The sequence below is a fragment of the Ahaetulla prasina genome, chromosome 6 (genome assembly GCF_028640845.1).
Source record: "Ahaetulla prasina isolate Xishuangbanna chromosome 6, ASM2864084v1, whole genome shotgun sequence".
NCBI lineage: Eukaryota > Metazoa > Chordata > Lepidosauria > Squamata > Colubridae > Ahaetulla > Ahaetulla prasina.
The window spans coordinates 70042617-70062176 of NC_080544.1; the positions used below are offsets into that span (position 1 = coordinate 70042617).

The 19560-nt window shown below is 33.0% G+C and overlaps 1 protein-coding gene across 3 annotated transcripts in view; it reads right to left on the reverse strand.

Annotated features, from left to right (window-relative positions):
• Nucleotides 1-19560, reverse strand: part of FARP2 (FERM, ARH/RhoGEF and pleckstrin domain protein 2) — a 70654-nt gene that overhangs the window by 19835 nt on the left and 31259 nt on the right. For 2 of the 3 annotated variants that reach the window (XR_009155822.1, XM_058189183.1), the window contains exons 10-16: nucleotides 18103-18266; nucleotides 17865-17933; nucleotides 16405-16462; nucleotides 13024-13465; nucleotides 3296-3447; nucleotides 825-914; nucleotides 160-293 (exon numbers count right to left, since the gene is read on the reverse strand). Coding sequence is in view for 2 of the 3 variants with exons in the window: in XM_058189183.1 (XP_058045166.1) it covers nucleotides 160-293; nucleotides 825-914; nucleotides 3296-3447; nucleotides 13024-13465; nucleotides 16405-16462; nucleotides 17865-17933; nucleotides 18103-18266 (1109 nt within the window). In the remaining variant the exon portion in view is untranslated. The remainder of the gene's footprint in view (nucleotides 1-159; nucleotides 294-824; nucleotides 915-3295; nucleotides 3448-13023; nucleotides 13466-16404; nucleotides 16463-17864; nucleotides 17934-18102; nucleotides 18267-19560) is intronic. The other variant, XM_058189184.1, reaches the window with a different exon arrangement.

A 19560-nucleotide genomic window follows, 5' to 3' on the forward strand; every position in this document is an offset into this window, starting at 1 on the left:
ACAAATAAGTGTCATTCAGAAAACTGATTTCATGGAAAATATCATTAGCAAACACTATTCAAGTATGTATTCATGCAGCTTCGCAGGAAAGGAGTTTTGTCAGGTATCAAAGAATTCTAGAAAGCCAATTTTCATAGTCATATGATTAATAATGCTTACCAGACTGCTAGTCTCTGCTCAAGCTCTTTCAAAAAGCCTCTGTGAAACTCATAGATAGGATCTATATTGGAGAAGAATAAGGTCATGAGACCTTCAGGCATTGCATTCTCCTTGACAACTGCACTGCGGAACCACTGCAAAAGAAAAGAAAATAATAATCAAATTGAAGGTGCTTGTATTTTAGCTAATGTATTCATTTACTTTATTTCTATACTAAAACCACTCCCACTGAAAGCATGATTAAATATTTATTTTACAACTAACTGTGTGATCGACTAATATTAAAGAATTTTTAAAAGCATGTAGTGACATTTATAGAATATCTTAAAAATGAAACTCTACAAATCAATTTCCTATTCTGGAGAAAAATTTGCAGAGCACAGTGTTAGATAAGCATTCAATCACTTGCAAACATCTTTTGCCTTCAAATCTGACCTGCTGCACAATCCTGTAATTCCTAAATGCAACAAAAATATGTCAGAACATTGGAAGATGGAAAGGTACAACATTGGCCATGGAATTTTGAGCATCTCCTTTGTATGAGTAACAGAGGCAGATTAAAAAAACAGAACTGATTCAAAGATATTCGTCCATATAGTATAATTGTTTGAATAATTATTCAGGAGAGAGGAAATAGTTAATAAATGTAGGTTTAAATGAATTACTAGAGTTAGAACTTCCAGGTCTTTTAGGTATGTTCGTTCAGTAGCAAGGATTTCCTTTGCAATGAAATATGCTTTGTCTGTTGGGCATTTCTGAAAGAAACAAACAAATTCCAGTAAATAAAAAAAGAAATGCTACATGAAACATGTAGTATTACTGTTTTCAAATTGCTTTAACCCGTAAAATGTATATTGAGACTAATAAAACCACAAGTATTGCTTGGACAATTAGCTCTTGGACCTGAACAAAATATATAATCATACTATGCATTAGCCTACATCCAAACTGGCTTTCAATACATTTTACTTGTAACCAAGAAACACAAATGATTTTGCCTAATTCACAAATGCACTACCAATGGGAATTAAGGCTGATGAAAATGGGCACTCGAATGCAAACTGAATGTCCAAGGGAATTATACTGTGCATCCAAACTTCATCCATTACATACAGGAATCCTTATCCAGTTAGGCAAACTAGCAAGTATGATTTCTCTTAGTCCTTTTGTTTTCTGAACCAAAATGTATGGGATAACATGTCAATAATGCCATGCCAGAATACTATTTCCTTTTAGGCTCAAGCAGCAGTGGAAGCAATGCTAGTCAATGGGCTTCTCCCCACACCTCACAATGTGTCTTCCTCCTGACCTCAAGATAGGAATAAATTATATCAGTTTAAAAACCATTGCTCGTAATGTCTTCTTGCTTCACTTCCATAACAGGGGAAAGAAGTAGGGAGGGTGAAAGATCAGTCTTCCTTAGATGTTCTCCTGGAAAGTGCTGAGCCTTACATGGAGTAAAACCAACCATCTAGAGCAGGGGTAGTCAACCTTTTTATACCTAGTGACCACTTTTGTATCTCTGTTAGTAGTAAAATTTTCTAACCGCCCACCGGTTTCACAGAAATGGTGATTTATAAAGTAGGGAAGTAACTTTACTTTATAAAATTTATAAAGCTGAGTTACAGCAAGTTAAAGCATATAATAATAATTACTGACCAAATACTTTATGTCGGACTTCCGCTAAGTTCAGCAGAATAAATCTTAATAAAACAACTTACTGTAGTTAAATAGTATATTTTCAGAAATTTAAATTGTCACGGGGAATTTTATGAAAACCGAATGAAAATGTTTTTAAATAAAGCTATGAAAATTTTTTAAAAAGTCAATTAAATTTTAAAAAAAGGAAAGTATTTCAGTATCAAACAAAATCCCTACCACCCACCATGAAAGCTGGAACCCCCACTAGTGGGCGGTACGGACCAGGTTGACTACCACTGACCTAGAGAAAGAGATTTTCAATAGGAATGGCAATCTTCCTCAAGGTCACTATTTCTATCTGAGCCTTAAAAAATGAATCAGAGAAAACAAAATTTGATTGGCAGTTTCTGTTCACTTTGGCAGCCATAAAGACATTAAGGTTAGATTGAAGGAAATGATCGCACAAAAGGCCAAAGTGAGCCTGGCAGTTAATAACCGCCTTCAGAGTTTTTCTCCAAGTGAATCAGAATGTTCACTTAGAAGTTTATATTACATTTTCCAGTGGAAAACACAACATTCCTGTTGGATGATTTTGATTTTGATTTAGCTTCAGTCTGTCTTATCAGGTTAGCATAAAGGTGGAAGTTTTGTTATGAGGACAGGTCTTCAACAAATGGCCATCTTAATATTGGGATAAGGCATGTATGTTCGTGAGGCCAGTATTGTACAAAATTATGCAGTGAATAATTTTCTAGTCACAGTGAACAATATATAATTAATTATCCAGTTAGGTACTAGATCCCAACCTTATTCACCTTACTACATGTTTTTGAGCAAAAGCCTTTTACACAAGGCAAAAATATAGGCCTAAATTGACCATATTCTTTCAACTCAAGATATGGAGTTTTCCATTTGTATCTTAGGACTTTGACTTTTGTTCTTGAGAAGTTCACATTTGCATGACGATTATGTAATCAGTAATGTTAACAAAGGTAAATCACCTAAGAGTTTTGTTGAATTTGCAAAACGAGCATTAAAATCTTATATAAGTCCTTACTTTGCCCATAACTATGAGCCTTACTCTAATAGAGTCTGGTTTTGAAGAGAAATAACTGTTGAATGCATTTGCATTTTAAACTGCATTTCATTTATACATTACTATCTTCAATGTAAAAATAACATGAGCTCATAAGATAAGAACAGGCTTTTATTGATTCCTGGTTATGAAAAGATAATACAGTATTTATTATTTTTGGTAACTGTAGTGTACTTATTTGTCCTTAACTCTTTTGGATGGAAAGCCACACAACAAAGATACCATATGTGAAGTGGCTCCCATATACTGCATCCTTTGCAGTAAGACTACTAGACAAACATAGGCAAACTTGCACAAATAATATTAACATGTAACAAAGAAAATGACAAGCTGGGAATAATGCAATAAGTAGGAATGGAAGTTGCACTACCTGTTGTCAACTGCTCTTCCCCCACTTACTTTATGTTTCGTTTCATCCTCTTCTTCAAACCTGGCTCCACTAACATCACTCAGGACAGGACTCAGCAGAGATGAGCCCTGGGTCACAGTTTCCTGTAATAGGGGACTCAAGGATATTGGACTCTTCACTTTAAAAGAAGATAGTTGAGGATCTAAACATCACATAAGAAAGGAAGGGGAAAGAAAATAGTTAAACACTGTCTCCTTTTATAAAATACCAAAGTAGGTATAAATCTATGTAAAAGCAATTCTTGCCTCCTGTAACTTTACATTAAATTACTGTAACAAGCTCTCATATATTTTAAGTAGTCCGTGAACATTTTATAATTTGCTCAAATTCAAACCAGTATTAGCTAAAGATTTGAACTGTAGACCCCCCCAAAAAATGAATTTCCACCACCACCTGTAAATAATCAAAGTTGCATAGCACTGAATTAACATGCTCCTTTGGATAAATCAGTTCTATAACATGCAAATCATAATGCCTTTGGGAGAGTGGAAATGAGAAGCAAGAAAACATACATGGATGCACATTTCATCATTTCAGAATGTAGTTACTAATCGGAGAAACTTTTTGTAGAGACCGAAAAAAGAGCTTTAGGAAAGAGGGACTGAAATCCCTTCAAACTCTCTCAAGGAAACTTAAGCTAACTATTGACACAACCTTAAAACACATTGCATCGTTCATTATATAGAGACAATTTTCAGTTATCAATCAGCATTTGAAGAAGAATCATCCACAAGAAAATAATTGCCAAGAAAAGAGACCTAGGAAATAGAGAGAGGCAACTGGAGAAGCAACAAAATTGTTGAAGTGTTTACATAATTATAGATTCCAAGCTAAAGTATCTAGTCCAATTTTTCTAGCTTTTCTCTAAAATTTGGCACAACAACGTATCAAATGCTGCACACAGAAAGTCGGTAGCTGACGCCCCTAATTTTCCTTTTGCAAGTAATTATAATACTGTTTCAAGAGTGGCAGATTTTAAAATAATTTTTGTGCCATAACATTGCTATTTATTATTCAATTCCTATCATTATTTAAACCTTCAGTTTGGCTGACATTTTTGATGTTGCAAGTAAGATCTATCTTTCTTGGCTTTCCATGACAGAACTGTTTTGCAGAGGGCCGTACCAGAAAAGTCTCCTACGCTGATGCTGATACGAAAAGAATGCTTTCAAACAGTTTGCCACTCCCACTCCAAATTCCATCCTGTGTATTCTTAGGAAAAACAACATGTGTCTTTGTGCTCTGGGAGACATTTATTCTTAATAGTATGATTTTTTAAGTTATGTCAAACTGTCCAAAAATGTCACTGTACAGTGATGATACAAATAAGCAGATGTGCAGAGTTTTTCCAAGACTTACTTTCAAAGTAGATTACAAAGCTGGGAAAGAGCCAGCTGCAAGCTCTCTGCTACAATACTGGCTGCTGGTCTTTTGACTCAGGAAGTAAAGCTGTTTAAAAAGTCATGAACGAAGTAAGGGGGAGGTAGCATGAGAAGGAAAGGACATTTCAGTGCAAGTATTTGCACAGTTTGAGGAAGCTAAATAATGTTACACTTAGTCACCTGGAAGAGATTCAGGGAAGAAGTTAACTATTAACATTCTTTGCCAAACCACTGCATATCTGCACTATACATTAGCTTATATAATATTTTCCACTGGGGCCTTGTTAGCATCTGTAAGATCCGCAAGAATGAAAATTACTGACATTTGTTATTTGCAGGAAAAACCATTTACTGGAAAACTGTTTTAGTTCAAGGAATTAAATGTAAAGGAGGTAATGAATTAATATATGTATGCAGTTTATGCAGTTTGTAGCCAGTCCTGTTAGTTGTTTCTTTTCAGGAGAAAATATTTTTTCTTTGCAATTTTCTTTAAGCTATTTCAGAGAGCACAAAATACTATGAATGTTTATGTAAGTTAAAATATATAGTCTCAGAATTTGTCACTCTCTACAAAATATTATTAAAAAGTCATTTGATAGAAGTATTTTTGAAACAAAAATGTGTCTATCAGTGTCTAATTGAAATATGTATGCCATAATGTAGTAGTGGCTAAGGTGCTGGCCTAAAACATAGGCGACTCTGAATTCTAGTCCTGTTTTAGGCATGAAAACTCAGCCTTGGGACAATCACTCTCTCTCAGTCCAACTCATTTACACCATTGTTGTTGTGGGCAAAATAGGAGAAAGAAGGGGTATTATGTATATTTGCCACCTTGAGTTATTTATAAAATAAAAGTGGGATTTAAAAAATCTAATAAATGTATTCAGGTTCCTTTGCAGAAAGATCCAAAACCAGAGCAAAACCATTAGTTTAAATGTAGGCCTAGGAGTAGTATTACAATCTAGCATCTTGTCCTGAAGTTTCAAGATCCTGCCTTCCAATTACCTAAGACCCTGTATCTGTGAATGAAATATTCTGAGCATGTAAGAGATGTGTCTTCCATTGTCACTGCATCCGGCTGTTCTGCCTGCATCGGGACAGCGAAGTTATATGAAGATTTTTAGCAGCAAAAGATTATTTAAAATACAAATAGAAATTGTTTGTCTAAGAAGTGGGAACACAGATATACCTAAATGATGCAGGATTATATATTCAATTTCACACACATCTGTTAACATTTAAAAGAAAAGATGCAGTAATTTTAGCTGTCCTTTAATTATCTATATCTCAATAAACATTTCACCAATAAAATACTTGGAAAAGGCAAACTAATGCCAAAACACAGTAAAACACATAGCAGAGTCTAGTTTAAACTATTCTTTAAGTCTATAAAAAAAATTAGTGTCAGGATGCATATAAAATATCTATCTGTCTGTCTGTTAGGTGTACCACAATACACTCTTTTTGTTAAATGATGAATAGATTAATATTCTAGAAACTTAACATGCTACACCAGAAGTTCCAAAAATGGCTTTTTTCTTAGACTGAAAACTGCCCTTCCTCTTCTACTCCAAATTTGCTTTATTTGTTTTATACACTTATTCAATGTTTGCCCACTTGGAAACATTCAGGGAAAGAAGGAATCTATTCCAGTATTAATGTCCATTCAGATTTCCAATAGTCTCTGTTCCCCTCTATCTCCTTAATCTACTTAGAAGTGAGCAAAAGCAGTACATTTAAGTAAATACTGCCCTATCGTATGAGAATGTAAAAACCAAGGTCTCTATTTTTTAAAAATATCGATTACTTTGTAATACTGAATTAGCCTCCTAATGTTTCTCCACTGCTTCACAAATTATATACCACAATCACTGTTTGTCCCTGCAAAACAGAGGACTTGTCAACTCTTTAATATATATTTCATCTTTCCAAGAAACAAGACATCTCACACACACACACACACACACACGTCACATTCCAGGCCCTCATATGGCTTAATACTCGAAACTAAAAGTTATAAAAATGAATTCTCTCTAAAAAAACTGAATTGTCCTGTGTGCAAAGTTCTTTTTCTATATACTTCGAACAGAAATGCATTTTCTAAAATCTACAGTATTCATCCTTTCTAGTTCCCATATTTTGATATGAATTATTGAAAAGAGTTCTTATGCTCTAGCAAAAGTATTAAGTTTTTAATTTTGGGACTCTTAGTATGGGAACAATCATTAATTATTCTGCCTAAAATATCCATGAGAAAGTTTATTACGCAAAGGACTTCTAAGGAGGATGAACGTGAATATCAGCCTTGTAGGGCATTTTTTAGGAAGATTTTAGTGAGTTCCAATTTTTTCCCCCAAAGTTTAAGTGCAGAACCAAATAAAATTCTGATGCAATATGTTGGCATGCAGCATGTCCTAGTGGTTTCGGCTTAAAAGTTGAACTCAGCTATAAGTTTTATTGAATCATACTTTCTATCAGCCTCAGACCCCATTTATCAAATAGGTGCTGACAAAATATAGGATCTTTTAGAAGATATCAAAGGGGTATAGAAAATGCTCAGAGATCAGGGAGTTATATAAATATTAAGCAATAACAAGGCTACTATACTGCATCTGACTAAGAAAAGGAATGTAAATGATTTCTCAATGAAAACTACAAATTCTGCAATGCATTTTTACTTCTCATAAAAGCATCAAAAGCAGATTGAAGCATATATCTTGTGCACGTGCTTTATTGTCTAGTGAAATCTTTTCCCCAAAATTCTTATGTAACATTACATTTGCAAAGTTGCTTAAAACCAGTCAGTTCAGTTATTAAATTGCACTGAAGGCTGGAAAACTGTAATTGCCATTTATCTTTTTGCCTTCTACAAATCTATTGCAAATAAGTATAAATTATAATTATACCAGTGTGACACCAATTATCAGAATAAAGCTGAGTGCAATTCAAAGGAAGTAGGGAATCTGCATATTGCTCACTATAGGTAAAGGTAAAGGTTCCCCTCGCACATACGTGCTAGTCGTTGCCGACTCTAGGGGGCGGTGCTCATCTCCATTTCAAAGCCGAAGAGCCAGCGCTGTCCGAAGACGTCTCCGTGGTCATGTGGCCGGCATGACTCAACGCCAAAGGCGCACGGAACGCTGTTACCTTCCCACCAAAGGTGGTCCCTATTTTTTCTACTTGCATTTTTACGTGCTTTCGAAACTGCTAGGTTGGCAGAAGCTGGGACAAGTAACGGGTGCTCACCCCGTTACACGGCAGCACTAGGGATTCGAACCACTGAGCTGCTGACCTTTCGATCAACAAGCTCAACGTCCTAGCCCCTGAGCCACCACGTCCCCTTTGCTCGCTATAAAAAAGCCAAAAACTTTCTTCCCAGGATATGGTATATATTCCTACAGTAGTACATGGAGATTAAAATAAATATTCCAAGGAAAATATTTTACTTACTTGAAATAGTAATTCCTCAAGATCTGTTTCTATAAATTCATATTCACAAAATATAGTTCTTTAACATTGTTCAGCAATGCCAATAATATTAAAAACATGTCCTGTCTTGACTAAAATAACATCTTTAAGGGGAATTTAATATTTTAAGAAGTACTGAGAATGAGTAATTTCCCAATCAATGACAAATATTATTTGGGAAGGTGAATAATATTATATGAAGTTCTCTATAAATATAAACATTTTTTGTAAGTACTATACTACTGTAATATAGGTATTATTCTAAAAATAACTTGTGAACAGCATTGTTCCTGAAATAACAGCAGCACTACCACATTTTAACATTAAATTTAAATTATTACATGATTATATTCTTAAGCTAGAAAAAGCACTATCTACATTTAAATTCATCATGCCATTATTAAAAGAAAAAGAGCTAATTTAGACTGAAGTTTCAGGTTTCTCATTAACTTTTGCCTTCAGTTAAGATCATATGGCTGCATCTGAATGGCTAAGAAAACCTAGATCCCTGAAACATGTTACTTAAAGCAGTGGTGAAATCTAATTTTTTTTACTACTGGTTCTGTGGGTGTGGCTTGTTGGGCATGGCAGGGGAAGGATACTACAAAATCTCCATTTCCACCCCTCTCTGGGGCCAGCCAGAGGTGTCATTTGCTGGTTTTCCGAACTACTCAAAATTTCTGCTATTGGTTCTCCAGAACCTGTCAGAACCTGCTGGATTTCATCTCTGACGTGAAGATAATCAATAAAGCTACGTAGAGGCTTATAGTAAAGTCTTCTGCTTGAATGGAAAATGTGAGTTGGTGGCACAGGATACTTAAAGAATTTGAACATGTATTTCCTGCTGCATCTTTTCCTACATTTGCAACCTGAATTGTGACATAAAATATGATGTCAATCAAGAAAAATGTTAAGTGTCTTGAAGTTTAAAAACTCTACGTGTTTACGTAGAGTTTTAAGGACCTTCGATTCCACAGATTTGTTGATAAGGAAGGATACCTAAATATTAGCTGGAGACCATGTAATTCAAATAATAAAAATATAAATAAATCATAATATCTTTAAATTCATGCAACTGTAAAAATATGGATATGTAGATTATCTTACTGGTATAGAAACTGGCATCACTTGTTTAAACCTGCTTTTTTTTGTAACTAATTAACAATGATCTAATTGCATGAATAAAATAAATGTTAACTGTGAGGAAGAATATGTCACACCAAATTAGTAACTTGTACTAAATATCACAAAACAACAAAATGCTTTAGAAAAAAAACATTTGTTGTATTTCATATTTGCTTAAAATTTTATTCCTACTGTAAACGTCAGACAGCAAATCAGGAAAGCCTGAGAAAATCAATAATGATTCTCTATTAAGAAAGAACAAGGAAAAAAAAGTTAAAACATGTGTTCTTATTTATATTGAATACCTTCTAATTTTATTGGATATGTAATTTCAAAATTATCAATACAAATCTGTAGATATATAATCAAATTTCAACAGAAACAAAGACGTATAAAGCATTCATACTATGTAGACCATCATGATAAATAACTAAGAATTTCCAGTCTAAAATATTTTTCCTAATAAGTAAACACCAATAACATGAAATTGCTTATACCAAGGCACAAATAATTTGCATTATAAAACATTTAATAAAAGTAATTGCAGTACATTGTGAAGGCAACCTGTTATACTTTGGAATTATAATGGAATTATAATGTATTTTTAATATACTCCTACTGAAGGAATGCCGTCATTCTTTTAATGGCAGCTTCTCAAAGAACTGTACCTAGGAATGTTTTTTTCATTATTTAGTGGTTGAATCTCCTAATAGCTACTAGTAAACTTTATCAATATCATTTATTCCTTAAGGTTAGCATAAAGACTTGTAAAAAAAAAGCCCACAGTATTTATTTAGTCAACTTGCGCCCTCTAATATGCAATGTTTATTGGGAGGAAGTTTAACATAAAAGGGTAAGTAACCAACAGTCAATATTAAGAATTTTGTTATAAAAGTCTAATCATGCCATGTAATATTTAAAAATTCATAAAATGAAAATGTGAGAATGAATATGAACAGATTTTTAAGTAATGCCCTAAAGAAACATTTTAAAGATATGTATTATACCTTATAGTAATAGTATGATCTAATTATGATTAGTATAAGTGAAATCTCAAATGAACAAGACTGTTAAGTAAGCATAATTCTACCTAATTAAGAGATAACAATAATAATTAAAAATGAAATTAGAGCTGAAGTATTTGATTCTTCAAAAATAACAATAAAATACATTTCAGGTTAAACTTGATTCCTGGTGAATAGAGAGATGTCCATGTTGAGTTTTTGTAAAATGGTTTGCCATTGCCTTTCAGTCTTTTTAAGACTTCTTGATCTAGTTCTGTAATCTGTTCAATTTGTAACCAGCTCTGATCCTATTTAACTTATGTAAAATCAGCCAATCCATCAGCTATGCCACTTGCTATGACACCCACATAGTAACACAAACTGTGTTCCTCCAAAGCTCAACTGTGTGTTTAGTGTCTCTTTAGCTACATACAACCTATCTTCTTACAATTTTTAAATGATCAAAATAACTACTTTAATATACAACAAATGCAGATCTATAATAATATACTATACAAAATGAATGTATCTGATATATATCTAATCATATCACATCTCATCTATTGCAGTCAAATACCTTATCAGTATATAATGGAATTGTATGGATTGATATGGCTGCTGTGACTATCTGAAAACATAATTATTTTACACAGGATCTTTATCATTCCTATCTGGAAAAAATCCCCCACTATGTTTTCTTGCCTGATTGTTGACCCTTAGAGGATCAGCCTCTATCCAAAAAGTTGAGATATTTTTTCTATAAAATATCTTGCCAAGGAAAACCAATTTTAAAACTTAAGAGCTTTGAGGAATTCAGACTATTGTAAGATGAAAAAAATGGCCTCTACAGCACAGATTGTTTAAGAATGAACGAACAGCTCTTGAACTATAACTATAACTTTGTTAAAAATCATGAATTTCAGAATAAGAATCATGAAAACAAGAAAAAATTCTTTTTTTAAACAACCAAATGAATTGCACATTTATTCGTATACATTCATGCTTTTCCATGCAAAATTCTATTGAATACTATGACTCTCTAGTTTCAATACCCAAGTCAGCATTTCATTGCATAATATGCTGCCTCCATCCTGGTTTTTTAAAGGCTAGTGAAGAAACTAGTTTGTCCAGCATGTTCAGTTTGCTTTACTCAATAATGCTGTTTTATATTACATTCATTTGTTCATTCATTCATTTATTCATTCATTCATAGCCTGGAGATCTTATAAAATGGATAAAGTATTGTGAAAAAGTACTTTTAGCTGTTACAATAAAACGTACCAATACATTCACATATCCCTAATACCTGAGAATATAAAAATTAGTTTCTATTTCATACTGAAAATGTAGGCAATGTGATATATGAACAATTGCACTTATTTTTTTAAAAAAACATGTAATTTGTAAATTCTAGAACTAGGAAAGGTAAGAATGATAAGTATTATACAACAATACGAATAGCTTAATTTCAAAACTGCAGATGGGCCTTAGTTTTCATTCCAGTACTGAAAAACATGTTTCTTTTTGTAAGATAATAGAGTTAACCTCAGTAACAACTAGAACAGTTACTGAAAAAATGGGCAAAGTGTAATATTTTAAGAGCTTCTGGAAATTGTAACTCAGGACTTCTGACTGTCTCTCGCTCTTTTTATCTTTCTCACACACATACCATATAACATTATTTTTATAACAAAAAGTTTAAAAATATTTAGTAAATGAATATATTACAGTGCTTGTATTTACTTATTGATGCCTTCACTGCAATATAACTTGTTCTTGATGTCTTAAAAAATTAGAATGAGAGTCAACAATAATGATCTAGTCTACAAATTTATATTCCAATGATAGAAAATAATAATCAGAAAAAAATGACGTTCATGTTCTTTTTAAAAATCTGATTCTAATCAGCATAAATTAATGTGCCATATCATCCCAAATATTAATGGTCTGTGCATGTGTTTTCTGACTTATCTTCTTTAGTGAGATTTTTGAGATTATTCTGAAAGTCAAGAGAGAAATTCTCTACCGTAGCCTGAGCAAAAGGATTGCTAAAAAACAGGTTTATATCTAATGGAGGTGCAGATTCTGAGTCCCATGAATCATCAGAACTACTAGAGTCTTCTGTAGTGGTAGGTGGATAACTCAGCTGTTCTAACTGGTCAATAATGTCAGTGAACTGAAGAGCTGAGCTTGATTCAGAACGAACTGAATATGCTGGAAAATTCACCATAGAACTAGCTTCAGACTGATTAGCAGAGCTGTAAGTATGCAAAAATGGTGTGCCATTTAATGTTAAATTGTTGAGAGAGCTACTTTCAGACTGGTTATTAATCAGTGAACTAGTTTCAGAAGGACTCAGGAGGCTTTGCATTCTGCTTGCCTGTGCTTTAACTTCAAATAATTCTGAGGTATCTGATGGCTGCTGATTTCCATTGAAATCACTATCTCCTTCATATTCAAATTCATCATCCACATTCATATCTACTGCTTCAATTGAATATCTATCAGGACTTGAATGACAGGATACCATATTCTGTTGCAAAATTTCTTTAGTTAAAGTAGGTGAATCTGAGAGACACTTGGAAAGACTTGAGTCCTTTAAATCTAAGCCATCATACAAATAAGAAAAAGCTTCAGAGCCTCCAGCAAAAAAGGAGATTTCAGCTGGATCATCATCAATGAACTCCTCTGAAACATGAAGCTGAGAACTAACTAGCTTTACAAGAGGGGCATCCCTACCTTGAAGTTGACGCTGTTTACCAGCAATGACCATGCTTGTGGTAAAATCATCCTCCTCATCATTGTCATTGTTGTAAGTTATCCTGCCTTCTTTGCTATACTTGTCTACTGCTATTTCTAAAGCACAATGATTCTCAACATCAGAACAAATGGGGCTGTAGTTTTCTTCAACATTACAAATCCCAACACCTTGGAATGACTGGAGGTTTGGTGATGCAGGCTGTTGTACCACTTTCTTCCCAGATTCTTCTGATATTATACTATTTCCTTCTGCTGACAAGCTCCCTCCATGTGACATTCTGGGTTCCAAAAAGAAAGAATTGCTTTCTGTCAAAGAGGACAAGCTGGCAATGTTTGAAGGTAATAAATTATCCATATGGAAGGAGGCATATGTGCATGCATTAGATGCTGGGATTCTTAACCCCTCTGTAAACGAGATACTCTGGAGAGAAAAGAAAATTTATTATTAGATTAATTATTTACCATGAATCTAAAAATGTCAGACATAAAATACATAAATTAGCTTAGGAACTTATTCTCTAAGATCATGAAACTAGAATAACATGTATACCTCAATAGCAAAACAATAATGTTTTTCTTTGCTCCATTTTCAGGTTTTAGCAGCCCATTTTATTTTTGTTATAATGCACAGAAATATAAAAGCTGCATGTTTTCTGTAACTAGGAAAGATATGTGACTTTTATATTAGTATCCAAATGGCAATGGAATAAAATACTTGGGTTCTTAGTGTTCTCTGAGCCTGGTTGTTTTTCTGCAAACGTGCACAGAACATTATCAATGCACGGTAGAGTGATATTTGTTGGTTGCTTATATGACAGCTTGCCCTTCCAAATTTCTTGATGTAATTATCAAAACAAACCAATAAAGAGATGCTATATTATTTCAGAATGTCTTGAAAGACTTGCCTATTTTCATGGAATGGGAGTTAAGAGAGTATGTGAGTCCATACTACTGGTATAGTATGACAGCCACTTTGTAGTTTAATTCATTGTGAAATGTATTTTATTCAGTTTTTATATTATGTGTTTAATTTTTTGTCAGCCACCCAGAATTACATCAATGAGAAAGAAAGCTATACAAATTGATAGAAATATTTCAAATCTAAATACATTTCACCTTAATTGTGTATGAGTATATATACATACACTTTATGACATACAGGTAGTCCTCGACTTATGACCACAACTGAACCTCACATTTCTCTTGCTAAGCTAGACATTTGTTAAGTGAACTTTGGCCCATTTTGTGACTTTTCTTGCCATAATTGTTAAGTAAATCACTACAGTTCTTAAGTTAGTAACATGGGTTGTTAAATTAATCTGGCTTCCCCATTGACTTTGCTTGATATAGGGACACTGCAACCGTCATAAATATGAGACAGTTGCTAAGCATCTGAATTTTGATCACATAATTATGGAGATGCTGCGATGGTCATAAGTGTGAAAAACTGTCATAAGTCACTTATTTCAGTGCCGTTGTAACGGAACAGTCACTAAATGAACTGTTGTAAGTCAAGGACTACCTTATACAGTGTTGTTTTTGTAACTTTAGTAAATTACTGTTCTACTGGCTTTTCATATCACATATACCTACAGGTAACTCATGCATTTTCACTGTAAGATTATACTGGTGGCAATACTAATGTAGCAAACAGAGATGGTTGGTTGAGTCAAAGGACTTAACAGGCAGAAGAAAAATTATAGGTGTAAAACTGAGGGTTGTTGAGGAAATCTGACCTACAGAACAATGTAGAAAAAAAGTTTATTTGAACCCACATTATTCTACTCTATCGATTTTCTGATAAATGCCTATATATTGGTAACTATAGTAGGATAGATTAAGGTTAAACAGTTTGCAAAACGAGTAATAGTAGATTATTATTAGAATAGTAATAGCTGGCTTACAAGTACTTTTCATAAATGGTCTGCAATGGTTGTGCATGTGCAATGTAAATACACATGTGTGTGTATATGCATATGTACAAATGATACCATTTTCACACCAACCAGGGATAGTGATTTTATTGAGAAATTGCCAGAAATTCTTACTTAAAGCATGCAAAGAAGTTATGAATCGGAGACAAATAAGATGATTGTATGGATTACTCAGTGCTTTTGGTATGCCAAGCCAGGGCACTTACGTGTGTCACTATTGAGAGGTGATATATTTTCAGAACTGGGTACAGCTGCTACTTCCTTTTTCTGTCACAACTGTACTTTAACATGATATCTATAAGATCTAAACTGTCTTTTTTCAGTCCATCTTAAGATAAAGTTGAAATTGCAAACCTGATGATTTGAAATATCTAGCCTAAATTTTTGTCTGACTTTTCTTTTTTAATACTATTTAGTTTGTTGAAATTAGGAGCTTGCATACATTTTTTTGGTGTTAATTTGATAAAGCTATGTCCCAGCTATTTTAAATGGATTTTAGATATTTTAAGTGTCTAGTATGTGTTCATTAAATGTTTCCTTTGTATAGACATCACCTTATTTGGACCCTATTAAGGAGAAAAACACAGATTATTATGTTTATTTTATGACTGGGATGTGAAAGATTTCCTCATATGATTAAATGAATTCATCCAGTTTTAATGATGTAGCTTTAAAGGAATTATGGTGGTCAGAGTAGTCTTTAACTATGAGAGTAGTTCAACTTCTCTGTTGAAAATCAGCAGCTGTTCCAATTTAAGAAATACACTTCCATTCAAGGCCTACCTGGAAAACTATGCTAGCTCCGAATTCTGAACTTAAGAGATGACTAAGATCAGTAATTATATGATTATGCTAACTATATTCCAGCAATCACACAAATCTACATTCCTATCAGAAATTGCACTTACTGAAAAGTTTATCTATTATGCAAGGTTTTTTAAAAAAATATACTGGTAATACCTGCCCCTCATTAATTAAATTCCTTATTGAAAAGAGATAATATCCAATATTTAGTAAAAAAACTTGGACAAATCTCACAGTTCCATCCATTTATATTTTGCTGATAGGTTTAAACAGTACACCCTTTTCGCAACCTTCATAGCAAACCTGAAACTAAGACCTGGTTGTGTCAGGGGCATAATTTAGCAGGAATTTAGTATGGGAGAAATTGAGAGAAAAAACTCGAATCTTCTTGCTGTCAAGACAATTCAGTAGGCTTTTACCAATTACATTTTGGTTAATAAAATACAGTGATTTAAGGTACATTAATACAGTTCTATAAGAAATACAATGCATAATTATCTAATACCACTTCCAGAAGTAAAAAAAGACAATGCATATTTTAAATTTAAGAAGCATCAAGTGAATTTTCATAATCTTTTTAATCATGATACTTTACTTAAAACAGGTTAATTTCAAGACTAACCTGTTTGGGTGCATCAGGACTCAAGGTGTGAGCAGACATTCTAGTTTTGCTATGCCTCCTGTAAACAAAGAAGTTGATACATGCAACTGAGAAATAATCCAAGTTCTCTTTCTGCTGTATACAAGTTTAAAAAGTAATTATTTTACAAGCTGATTTACTGTATAAAAATATGAAACTCAGAACTTTCTTTCTACATTCATAATTTAACTTCCTAAAAAAATTGTTTACAAATTAGAACAATTCAAAATATACAATATACAATAAATAGTTGTATATTTAAGTGTATATTTAAGTGTATAAGTAAGTTTTTATATAATGTAAACCCAGTATTAAAATATCTAAAATAACATTGCTTAAGAAAAAAACATTAAAGCCAACTAAACCCTACATATAATTAAGCAAAAACGGGTGCAATCTGACTTGCTTAGAGAGTTCTTTAGATCTAATTTTATCTCCTTTTCCCATCACCCTAACTCTGTTGGTAGTTGAACACGCAATAGGATCTCTGAAGTTTAGACTATCAAATATCTAGATGGAGGAAAACAATGACTCTGACAAAACAGACCTACCTACCTGTCCAGCAATCCAAATCATTCATTCTAGTTCTACATTCTGAAAAGATTCAGTCACATCACATTGAATGTAAATTCCTAAACAGCCCATATTCTAACGTATATTTTAGGAAACTGTAGATTATGAAGTTTCTTTCTTGACTTCAGATACACCAATTATAGTATTATACAACTTCAAAGATAGTCGACATTTTAACAATGTCTAACTTAATATTTTAGCATTAGAATATATATTAATCATGTAGCAGGCCTGGGATTAAATTTCCCAGGTAAACATCGCAGATTACGAACTGGGAATTTTGGAACCATTTTTATTAGTCAAAGTAGCAATGAGCTTGAAGGACTGCCTTTGTATATTACAATTTCATATGTTTACTGATACCCAATACAATTTTTTTTCTATTGGAGATGAGATAGGGCCCAAATGTACTTTTACATCAAAAGGGATTAAGAGATTAGGACATGCAATTCAAAGCATTACAAATACTACTCTAGAAAAGGGATGACCATTTGCTGTGATTATTGTAATAATGAACAAATATATATGAAGAATAACTGTAAGATATACCTTCAATTGACATTATCTGAAGTGAAAGTTTTTAAATCAATCAATTAAATATTTAACAACTAATTATAATTCCATCCTGCCTAAGATTCAATTATCCAAATAGCTTCACTAAATTTAGTGAATCTTGAATTAAGATCAAGTTGTTGCTAAAAACATGAAAACTACAATTTAAAATTATTAGGGAAAAAATCAAATTAATTGTACAGTTATATTCTAAATATAAATAGTAGAATGCTATTATTTTAGAAGAAAAAGAAACACATAAGACAAATTCCAAAATAGTAACTGTTTGCTGATTTACAGCATAAATAACTTATTACCTTGCATAAGGAATTTTCTTCAACCCACTCTCTCTAACATAATCCACCAATTGTTTTTGTGTTCGTCCACTGTAAAAGAGTAAGTATAAATATTTTAAAATTCTCATGAGAACCATATTTAAACCCATGCTTTTAATTTCTGTAGTAATAAGATCCTAAATTTTTAGGATAAAAAAGGAGGGAAAAAAGCTTTCCTGAATGCCTTTTTTGGAACAAAAGAAAATGAGTTATATCATACCTGTATCTGAAAGATGATCCTCTGCTGAAGAAGACTGGTTTTGGTTTTGGTTTTGGTTGATCAGATAACCTAAAGAACGTATGATACTCAACACATATCTTCCAGAGGTTCTTGCACTCATCTCTACCTCCCAAAAGAAATTCCAAAGTATCCTGATATGGACCCTAGAATTACAAAATACATAAGGCTCAAGCAGTCAGACAAATTTAATGGCACTCTGTGTAGTTTAATACAGATTTAAATTACACACAAGTAGCCATTAATTTATCATCATGGGAAGGTAAGAGAGATAATAATTTAAACAGTTCTTGCTAGAAATAAGCTAATGCATAGCCTTTTCTCGAATATACTATGGTGATTTGGATAGGAAATAGAAACTATTTGAACTGCACAGTGTTTGAACAAAAAAATGAAGACAAAATTCATCTGGAGACAATCATTCATCAATATGAACGAATACCATCAGGAGTAAAATAAAAGTCATTACTAGATTTAAAGAAGTTATTGGTCACAGCATTTTTAGGATACTTTGTTGATACATGCAACTCTGTAAAAGGGCTATAAACATAGCAATTTAGCATGGACGATCCCTAAGCTTGAGAAGTTCCAATAAGGATGAAACCAGTGTCTCCTATTGCTAATACATATAATACGGATAGTCATTTTTATTTGCCCCAAAGCCTCTGTATACATGTCTTAGTCATATAAAGCACAATGCCAGCATTGGGGGAAAAAAGACATGGTTTATGTATGCTTCAGAGGCAATAATTTGTAGTGTTTCAGGTGATAAGGCTAATAGCCATTCAGCATCAATTGAAAGGACAGTCTTTGAAATACTACAATGTGGCAATAATATAATTATAGGACAAATGTTCATTACTTCAATCACACTGCTCTACCACTGAGCAACATTTTTTCCATGTACATGAATAATTGCCACATGACCTAAAAATATCCTTTGAAGAAAACTACAAGAAAGTCTGATTTCAAATTAGGTACAACCACTATAAATAGATAATATCCTTGCACATGAAATGAATGCTCAGAATAGAATAAAATTCATCGATTTTTTTTCCAGGTACAGTAACTTTATTTTCTTTTGCATTAGGTAGATCTGATTCCGTATTTGTTATGTTAGCATTCAGGAGGAAATGGAGTTGAAGAATAATGAAGTAGGAAGGTTTTAACAATTTTTCAGAATATTAGAAGGGGAGAGGGTTGCTTGAGCCTTCAGGAGGAAGCATTTTTTTTATATTAGGGAGACAATTACAGAAAAAGGCAACCAGTATATTGGCTCTTGTAGGAATGCATTGTCACGTGTATATCAGACATGGCTGGTTTTAGAGTATCAGCATGTACAAAAGAAAGGCTGTGTTCTCAAATTATAAGTGGAACCCATCTTTGTCTGACCAAATAACATCCCTGAACATAATGTCACAGAAATAACAGGTTCATTTG